General features: G+C 50.4%; 1 long non-coding RNA gene and 1 gene segment (V, D, J or C); both read right to left on the reverse strand.

Annotated features, from left to right (window-relative positions):
- Positions 1-4,218: 4,218 nt before the first annotated feature.
- On the reverse strand, positions 4,219-4,910 carry LOC107134122. The segment is given in 2 exon segments: positions 4,219-4,652; positions 4,757-4,910. Coding segments are annotated over 2 exon segments (480 nt in total).
- Positions 4,911-7,840: 2,930 nt separating this feature from the next.
- Positions 7,841-10,246, reverse strand: LOC107134123. The gene is made up of 3 exons (XR_007345128.1): positions 9,872-10,246; positions 8,739-8,743; positions 7,841-7,853 (listed from the first exon to the last, which is right to left on the reverse strand). It is a non-coding gene; the product is annotated as an uncharacterized LOC107134123 (long non-coding RNA).
- Positions 10,247-10,259: the final 13 nt, after the last annotated feature.

Raw genomic sequence — 10,259 nt, forward strand, 5'->3', positions numbered from 1 at the left:
AGTGGTTGATATTTTAACACTTTAGCTTTGTAAATTAGATGTCTGTAAAAACCAAGATCTTAGACAAATGTAGTAAACAGAACTAGTCATCTCTTTCTTGTTGAAGAAAAATCTTTCTACAGGATACCATGATGGTCCCATTAATATACTTAATAACTCGTCTTTAAAAAGCCATGGGCTACATTTTTGTATTGTATCAACATATGCCCTAATTGTTCTTGGTCTCACTGGGGTGCCTCCTTCCTCTAACAATTTCTCTTGCTCGGAGGCGAACAACTTCAAACCTTGAGTCAACCATTTTCCCCAGTTTGCCTGAGAAAGTTAAATCAAAACAATAACACACTATTTTTTGAAATGTTCACCCATTCTTTCTCTCTTCCTCAAGGGTGAGAAATTTTACTTACCTCTAAGCTTCAGAAGTTCCCCGTACGGGCCACCAAGTGCCGCAGTCTGGCTGGGCACAAATGCCGCAGTCTGGCTGGGCACACAACCACGAGCCACCACACAGCTTGTAGATTCAAACAGCAACTCTTTATTCCCGAACTCACACCAGCCGTCTACAAACACGTTCTGGGGAAATCCACGTTCTCTGCCCAAATCCACCTCCACCGGGCTTCTGTCTCCCAAAATATATTGTCTGAATCCCGTGAGAACTCAAGGGGAACTCAGGCAGCAGGATACGCCCTATTCCCAGCAGGAATAATCTTAAACCTTAAACCTGGAACCTAAACTGGGAACGCCCTAAACACGATTATGTTAAACCCGGAACACCCTAATCCGCCCTGGTCCTTGAGCAAGGTCACCTACATTCAATGTCACTGCAACATGGGGTATGCTGGCAAGGAAATTGTCATACCTACTTACTTGGCTAATGGCTCCCAGCACTAGCTCACTGCTTGATGTACAGAGAGTCCCAAGGACAGCCCTTCAGGGAATCCCACTGAAGACCCTCCCCTTAGTTGATGGAAAAGACTCTTCTGAGCTTCCTCAGTGTCTCACCCTGGGGACCCCAGAGCCCTCACTTCAGCCTGAATAATGCTGCTCTGTGTTCCTGTGTAAATGCACCTGAGTTAAAATGCATATCCCTGGACTATGTTCAGTAGGAGTGGTGAGAGGGGCCATCTATGTCTTGTTCCTTTATCTGGGGAAATGTTTTAGCTTTTCCATTCAGTATGATCTCGGCCTTGGGATTGGAATGTATTGCCTTTGCAACAAAATTTCCTCTCACTGTAGGCAGAAGGGCAATTTCCAAAAACACAAATGGTAATAAATTCTGGTGAGTATTTGGGGGATTACACTCATTGTTAGAACTGCAAATTATCACAAGTGTGACAGTGGTCACCTTACGCTTTGAGTACAACCTTTGCTGCTCTGCCACTGCACTCATGTTAAAATGGACACATTTCCTTCTCTTCCTCTCTCCCTCTCCTCCCTAATCTCAGGGGAAACAGGATTACCTCTCTTCCCCATCCTAGGCAGAGCTATCTCTCCTTGAGCACACACCCACCACAGGAAGGAAGAACTCCAGACTTTGGGGATGGCACCAGAAGACCACAGAAAGGACTCTCTCCCAAGTGAACAGGTGAATCACAACTGCAACAGAGAACAGGTGGAATGTGGCCTTTGAGGCACCTCGTTAACAGCCCCCTGCTCCTGCTGATGGGGAATATTGGCATCAGATCAATATTGGCCTCAGAGTCACCATTTCAGGTCAGGAGTCATTTTATCAAAAGTTCCAAAGTTTGGATTCTGATGCAGTGCTGCTAACTTTCCCTAAGAACATGTGCCTGCTGAATGATCACCCCCACCCCAGCTTAAACTCCTAATGTTACCCCTGTTGACTGTGACGAATCCTTGCTTCCCCAAGGCTGAAGGATAACACCAGAGAAGCACACCGAGGCAAGTTTAGAGGGGAAAGTTGAAGCTTTATTAAAGGACAGCAGAAAAGACTTCTCCCAGATGAAGAAGGGGACCCAAGAGGTGGAACCATGGAAGGGCAAGATCTTCCCTCTTTTATGGCTAAGGTTCTCTTTCAGCTTTCCCGCATTCCTGTCCCATTCCTGTCCTTGATTCTGTTACCTTGCAGTGATAAAATGCAGGTGGGAAGGCAAAAAGGTGAGGGGCAGATGGGCTTAGGAGTAACCTGGACAGGAAGGGCTTTTGGATTAGCATCTCCATGTTTGCTGAGAGCTGCTTCATTAACATTTCCTTGGGATGGGCTCCCAGCCTTGGGGACTTTTTCAATCCCCCTTTTCCTGGACTCCATTCTCAGTATGGCCTTCAGTCTTGATTTTACTTGATATTAGACGGGATTTATCTAACTACACTAACTACCTATCTTTAAATCTGGCTTCACTAAGTACATAAGAACCCCCCACCCCAACTTAAACTCCTAAGTAACCTGAGATCCCCTCACCCCAACTTAAACTCCTCAGTACCCTAAGATCAACCCCACCCTACCTAAACTCCTAAGTACCCTGAGATCATCCCACCCCACCTAAACTCCTAAGTACCCTAAGATCACCCCACCCCAGCTTAAACTCCTAAGTACCCTGAGATCCCCCCACCCCAGCTAAACTCCTAAGCAGCTCAGGAGATCCCTCTTGAGGGCTGTAAGCTGCTCTCTAAGTGCCACAGGCTGCTGCTCTCCTGGAGGGACAGCCTTGTTGCTATGCCTCCTGTTACTGATAACAGATCTCTGTGTGACCTTCTGGTGTGTGGCCTGGTCCTTGGACTTTGTGTGGACTCTACAGGTGTCCTTTCAGGTACAATCACACCTTTGAGACAAGAGTGCCCTGTGGTTTTTTTTCTGAAAAGCAATAAACCCTCTTTTTCCTTTTCCTCAAATCCATGTCCTCTTATTGGATTGGCATCTGGGACAAGGACTGGGCTTTCAGCAGCACTTTGGAGAGAACGTCACCATGCCTTGTGCCCAGATCCTGGACATGGGGCTCCAGGACTTGCCTGTTCAGCTGGATTTCAGTCTTGAGTTGGCCCCAGCCCTTACTTCTGTGCCCCTATTTTTCTGAATGGAGATGTTTACTCTGTACTTCTTTATAGTGGATTCTTGTAAATGGCTTTGATGTTTAGAGCTGACAATGCTGGTTTGCCTTGGGTCTCAGAGGAGACTTTGGACCTGAACTTTGGGGCTGGGCTTGAACTATTGGGACTATGGGGAATCTTGGGAATGGACTAAATGTATTTGGAATTGTGAGGTGGTCATGAGCTTCTGGGGGCCAAGGGTGGAGTGTTATGGTTTGGATGTGAGGTGTCCCCCCAAAAGCCCCTGTATGAATGCAACAAGGGTTAGAGTGGAAATGACTGGGTCAGAGAACTTAACCCATCAGTGAATTAATCCCCTGGAAGGGATTGACTGGGAGGTGACTGAAGGTGGGCAGGTGAGGCTGGAGGAGGTGGGGCATGGGGGTTGGCTTTGGGGTATATATTTGTATCTGGTGAGGGTCTCTCTCTGCTTCCTGATCATCATGTGAGCAGCTCCCCTCCTCCACAGTCTTCCACCATGATGTTCATCCTCACCTTGAGATCTGAGGAATGGAGCCTGCTGTCCATGGACTGAGACCTCTGACACTGTGAGCCCTCAAATCAACCTTTCCTCCTCTAAGTGGTTCTGCTCAGACCTTTCAGTCACAGCAGCAAAAAAGCTGACACCACCACATGACCAGGTATTGCACGTTTTGTTACAGTCCTAAGGATGTAAACTAAGCATTCTGTAGTGACACAGCCACACAAGTGTTTATAGCAGAAACTCACAGCACCCAAGGGATGGACCCAGCCTAGATGCCTGTCACCAGATGGATGGGTAAAGAAAATGTGGGACATGTACAGAGTGGGGTGTTACTCACCATAAAGAGGAATTAACTGAGAGTGTTTCTGGTAAATTGGTGGAATTGGAGAACATCATGGGAAGGGAAATATCTCAGGGTCAGAGAGTCAAGGGCTGAGGCTTTCTCTCAGAAGTGGAAGGTACAGTAAAATAAGGGGACAGAGGGACATCGAAATAGAGTGGATAGTAGAGCAGGGGAGGAAGGGAATGGAGGGTGAAGGAGGAGGGAGGGAAAGGAGGAAGGTGGAGGGAAATTGACCAAAGGCCCCATTTGCACATATGAACTCACCAGAGTAAATTCCATGTAAATAACTTTCACTAAAGTAAAGAAAAGTGTAAACAAATAGGGGAGAGGCCCCCAGAGGCACGATCCATCACTTGCCCCTGCTCTGTCCTGCTCCTGGTTGACCTGGGCTCCCTGAGTGCTGAGCGCCCCCTGCTGGCCCTGGGCACCCTGCAGGAGGTTTGTGTCTGGGCTCACACTGAGGTCCCCTCACTGTGTCTCTGGCACAGTAATAGGTGGCTGTGTCCTCGGTTCTCAGACTGCTCATTTGCAGGTACAGGGTGTTCTTGGAGTTGTCTCTGGAGATGGTGAATTGGCCCTTCACAGAGTTGGCATAGTTTATGTAACTACTATCATCACTAATGCGTGAGATCCACTCCAGCCCCTTCCCTGGAGCCTGACGGACCCAGTGCATGTAGTAATCACTGAAGGTGAATCCAGAGGCTGCACAGGAGAGTCGCAGGGAACCCCCAGGCTGCACCAGGCCTCCCCCAGACTCCACCAGCTGCACCTCACACTGGACACCTGCAAACACAGAGGCAGCCTGGTCAGGACACTGGCACTCATCCACTCTTCCTCTCACTCCTGTCCACTCACACACTCAGGATCTCTGGTTCTCCATTCATTACCTTTGAAAACAGCCACCAGGAAAACCCAGCTGAGCACACTCTCCATGGTGAGCAGCTGTGTTCAGTCCTGATCCCTGAGTGGGCTGAGCTGGGAGTCCAGGGCTGGGCTCCTGTGCAGAGCTGCAGGGTCAGGTGGGCTGGTTTTCATGAGCAGAGGGAGGCCCTATTTGCATGTCCTCCTGCTATATAGCAGCTCTGGGTGGAGGCCCAGGTAGAGCAGCTCTGAGAGCAGATGAGAGTGTCATGGGCAGCATGGTGGACAGAGGAGCATTCAGGAGGGGAGAATTTCTTTTATTTTGATTTTATTTTCTCTTATTTTAATTTATTTAGTAATAATAAATAGATCATATGGTGGAGGTGTCTGTGCTAACTCCCTGGTGCAGATGTAAAATCACACAGAAGCCTGAGTGCTGGTTCACTGTCCAACCGCTCATGTGTAGCAAGAGTGACTGGTTATCTGGTCTTTTGCTCTCACCCTGGACATGACTGCAGCCCTGACCCTCCTCCAGCTCCCAGGTGCACACACCTGGTGAGGTGCTCAGAACTGTCCTGCATTGGAAATGTGCTGTGTGTCTTCTCCCCTCTGTTGCCACCTGCTCTCCAGGGAGGCGTCCAGCAGAGGGCCTCAGAGGCTCCCTGCAGGGGGAAGTCTGTGCCTCCCTGTGAGGGCCTCCTTCAGCTCAGGAGCATCCAGTTGGCACAGAGCCCTCAGGTCTACATGCTGCTTCCATCTGTGGTGGGCACAGGGCACAAGTGTGGGCAGGGAGAAACCCAGGCTGTGTCCTCACTTTCAGTTGTCATGGGCTGAGTCCACAGGAGGCCACATATGAGGAGGCCCCCTGTTGTGAGGGGCCACATCCCCATGGACTTGGCGCTGTGTCAAAGCACAGTTTTAATTTATCCTCATTCACTCTCAGCTTCTATCTGTGTATCTATCATCCACCAAAAAACTGCCATCTCCCACCTATCTATATAAGATCTATTAAGGGTTCTCTATCTATCTATCTGTCTATCTATCTATCTACTATCTATCTATCTGTCTTCTGTGGTCTCAGCCTCTATTTCCCCCCCTGGGCACTGTAGGCTTGTGGGAAGCAGGGTCTCTCTCTGGAGGAACTGCCTTGGTGTCTTTCAGGAAGCACAACCACCTGTCATCAATGCAGCTGCCCTGTCACCCTCAGCATGTCCATGAGGGTGGACAGAATGGAGAGGACAGCTGACACCCTGGTCCTGGTCACCTGGGTTCCCCCAGGGCTGGTAGAGCCTTCCTGTCACCCTGAGCCCCAGTGGGACCCCAGCACCACTCAGGGGTCCAGCCCCATCTCCTCTCTTTGCCTCCTGCCTCCTGCCATGTGGTGCTGCAGCCTCAGGAGCCCTGGTCAGGAGCAGCACCTGGGTGTTTGCACCCTGGTCTCCAGAACCTGCTGCAGCACAGCTCTCTCCTTGTGAACCCTCAGCCTCAGGAGCTGCTCAGAGCAGCACAGACTGGACTCAGCCACACTGGTGCTGGGGCCTGAGGTGGTCATAGTGAGCATCTAAAGAGGTGGACACAGCCCTGGGACTGGGTAAAGGGTTGGTCTGTGCTGGCTCTGATATGGGTGCTGGATAGTCACTCAGCAGCTAACCTGGCAGCACTCATGGGGTTAACTCTGCAGGCACACAGGGTGCCAGAGTGTGGGGGTGGGTCCTCCTCCACCTGGATTGCAGAGGATGCCCTGGGTAGCCCTGGGCTCAGGCAGAGCTTTGTCCCAGGTGTGGCCCCTACACAGAGGCCCCCTAGGGCAATGGCTAGTGGATCCTGAGAGTAAGTCCTCCTAAGACCTCAGCACTGTAGGTCCACCAGGAACAAGGCCAGCTTATAGGGCAGCAGGCAGGAGACCCCACCCTGTGCAGCATGGCCTGAGGCCAGCAGAGACATGGGGAGGGACAGCCCAAGGCTTGGGTGCTGGGAGCCATTAGCCAAGTAGGTATGACAATTTCCTTGCCAGCGTACCCCATGTTGCAGTGACATTGAATGTAGGTGACCTTGCTCAAGGACCAGGGCGGATTAGGGTGTTCCGGGTTTAACATAATCGTGTTTAGGGCGTTCCCAGTTTAGGTTCCAGGTTTAAGGTTTAAGATTATTCCTGCTGGGAATAGGGCGTATCCTGCTGCCTGAGTTCCCCTTGAGTTCTCACGGGATTCAGACAGTATATTTTGGGAGACAGAAGCCCAGAGAAGGTGGATTTGGGCAGAGAACGTGGATTTGGGCAGAGAACGTGGATTTCCCCAGAACGTGATTGTAGACGGCTGGTGTAAGTTCGGGAATAAAGAGTTGCTGTTTGAATCTACAAGCTGTGTGGTGGCTCGAGATTGTGTGCCCAGCCAGACTGCGGCATCTGTGCCCAGCCAGACTGCGGCACTTGGGGACAGGATTTCTGCCCAATGTGCCCAATACGTGAGACATAGGGCCCAAGAGGCCTATCCTTAACTCCAGTCCCATGAGTGTCGAAGCAGTTTTCATCATCACCTGGTGTCCCTTAGAGGATATTTTAAAAATACGCTGTCCATAGAAGGGAAGAATGTAATTTAGCAAAAAAGTATGGCATCCTGTCCTTCCTGGTCCTGGGCATGGCCCTGGAGCCCATGGACCTAGCTGAAATGAGTCAGGCAGAGGGAGACCATCACCACACCATCCCTCATGTGGGGAAGCTACTGCAGCAAGTCCTGGAAAGAGAGAGGACAGTGGCCCTGGAGATGGGAAGGTGCAGGAAGGGTGAGGGTGAGGATGGGTGGTGAGGGCCACGTGCAGAGAGGGCCTTGTCCTGGGGCTCTGCAGCTCACAGGGCACCTGTGGCCCACAGCCAGGCTGTGCTTCACAGTGACTGGGGCAGAGCAGCTGGTGGGCTCCCCACACCCAGGAGGGACAGGTGATGGACAGCTGGGTGTGGACAGCCTGGGACCCATAATGGCACCTGGCACCCCTGTGTCAGGGTGCTGTCCTCTGCCTCACTAGAGCTAGGTTTCAGTGTAAGTATGAAAATACACCTGGATTCACCACTCTGTGTCTGATGGAGAGAGATGCTGACATTCTTAGTGTTGTTGGTGATCAAAGACCCTCACATAAGAAAGACCACAACATACAACACCTCATTGCTTATTCATGTTTTTCAAAATATATTCCAATGTCAAATCCATAAGTCTATTTTATGTATCTAAGTGAATATATTATACTCATAAAAATAGACTTAGTCAATCAAATACAAACTGTGTGCTAGTGAGGGGTGTCATGTATGTTAAAAGTGCTCCCACAACTATCAGGGAGAAGCCTAGTGATCCCCCAGAGCAAGTCCTGAGAGACAGAAACTACACCACTGTGGAAAGTCTCTCTTAATTAAAATGCAATATTATTTTTGTTTGCTAAAAAACAAAAAGAAGTGTAGAATTATGATTATAGTGAGTTAATTGCCAGGCTACAAAGGACTTACAAACAGAGGCAAATAATTGCATTTATATTTTGTGTAAAGAAAGATGATGAATTGAAAGGAGTAAGCCCCATACAGAAATGTCAGACACACAGAATACACAGAAGCATTTCCTCTTCACCATCTGTTTATCCTCTACCAACATGTGATAATGAAGCACCCATTTTTCTATGATTATGATGCTCAAATAAAATATTAAAAGTGATTAAAACTTGGATTTATTATTAATAAAAACATAAGAGGCTTATGGTGATACAGAACATAAAACTTTAACTTAGCAAATTATAGATGTTTTACATAAAATCAGTGCTCTAGCTCTCAAACCATAATTTGAAAATACATAAAGTGATTCTATTTCATGGCATGTTCCAGGACAGGCTTAGGACAATCAGGGATGTAAACATTGATGATGCTCATCCTCACCCAGACTGGAGCTGGGCTCTAGGACAGGGTGGGCACTGACGTGAGTAGGAACGGGGTCCAGGGTGTCCCTGTCTGTGACCCTGCTGTCCAGCCACAGTGGCTGGAAACCACTTCCCTGGGGGCTGACGGATCCAGCTCCAGCAGTAACCAGGCTCCAGGTTGCTTCCCCCCAGCAGCCAGGTGTCCTGGGGATTCTCAGGCTCAGGGTCAGCTCCCAACCAAGTTGGGGTCAGAGTGGTCCTGGGCACAGCATGTCTCTGGGTCCTGAGGCCAGTGGCAGAGCCAACCTGCAGCTGCCACAGTCCATGCAGAGCTGACCACCCTCCCATCTGAGTCTGTGCCAAGGGAGCCCCTTTCCCTCCAAGACCTTCCTCAGGTCACCCCTGTCCACAGGCCACATAGCTGCATGAGGAGGGGGCACCTCTGCCCTTTGGGGCCATGGGTTGGGTTTTGGTGTCACAGAGCCTCATCATGAGGTTAGAGCTCACATACACCAAAGTTCTCTCTGAATACACACGTTCTGTGCATTTAGACCAGGTTTAGGGCTTCCTGTCGGCATCCCTCAGCTCAGTCCTGCTTATGTTTGGGGACAGAGGAAACCTTGTTGTGCCTGCTGACGGTGGGTTTAGACTATCAACTGCATCCATGGTCTCTATCACCTACATGGTGGCAAGACCGTCTGTTCATTAACCTGTGACAAGACAAACTGTGCCTTGTCATTGTCAAAGGTCCCCTGTGGCTGGAAGGCTCAGGAACAATGTGGGCTATGACCTCTACACATGCCAAGTGCACAGATCAGTCATAGGAAGGCCACTGGGAACACTGGATTGGGAGGGTCACTGGGCAGGAGAACATCCAGACCCTTCTGAGAGTGGAGGGAGTTCCCCAAGCCATGAAGTGACCACACAGCTACGAGATGGCCCTGAGCAGTGCCTGTCATTGCACAGAAAGCCTCAGCTAGAGAGGAGATTGTGCAGCCGCTGCTGAAGAGGAGCACTCCTGACACACCTCAGCTGGAGAGAAATGAGTGGTGTCCAGGGGAGGAGGCTTCTCTAGGACCCCCATAGCTGGTGCTCTCAGGAGGAGCTGCTTGGTGAGGAGGCTCAGGACTGGGGTCAAGTTCACTCCTTCCTCTGCACCTGCTCCTGGGCTGACCTGAGCTCCTGTGTGCTGAGCGCCCCCTGCTGGCCCTTGGTGCCCTGCAGGAGGTTTGTGTCTGGGTTCACACTGAGGTCCCCTCACTGTGTCTCTGGCACAGTAATAGGTGGCTGTGTCCTCAGTGGTCAGAGAGCTCAGCTGCAGGGAGAACTGGTTCTTGGACGTGTCTCTGGAGATGGACGTTTGGCTCTTGAGGGATGGGCTGTAGTTAGTGTTACCATCATAACATATGTACCCTATCCACTCCAGCCCCTTCCCTGGGGGCTGACGGATCCAGCTCCAGTAACCACTGGTGATGGAGTAACCAGAGACAGCACAGGTGAGGGACAGGGTCTGCGAGGGCTTCACCAGGCCAGGTCCTGACTCCTGCAGCTGCACCTGGCACAGGACACCTGGGGACAAGGACAGTCACACCCTGTTAGTCACATGCAGTCACAACCTCCCCATAGACCCAGGTC

This window comes from Marmota marmota, unplaced genomic scaffold (assembly GCF_001458135.2).
Source record: "Marmota marmota marmota unplaced genomic scaffold, marMar, whole genome shotgun sequence".
NCBI lineage: Eukaryota > Metazoa > Chordata > Mammalia > Rodentia > Sciuridae > Marmota > Marmota marmota.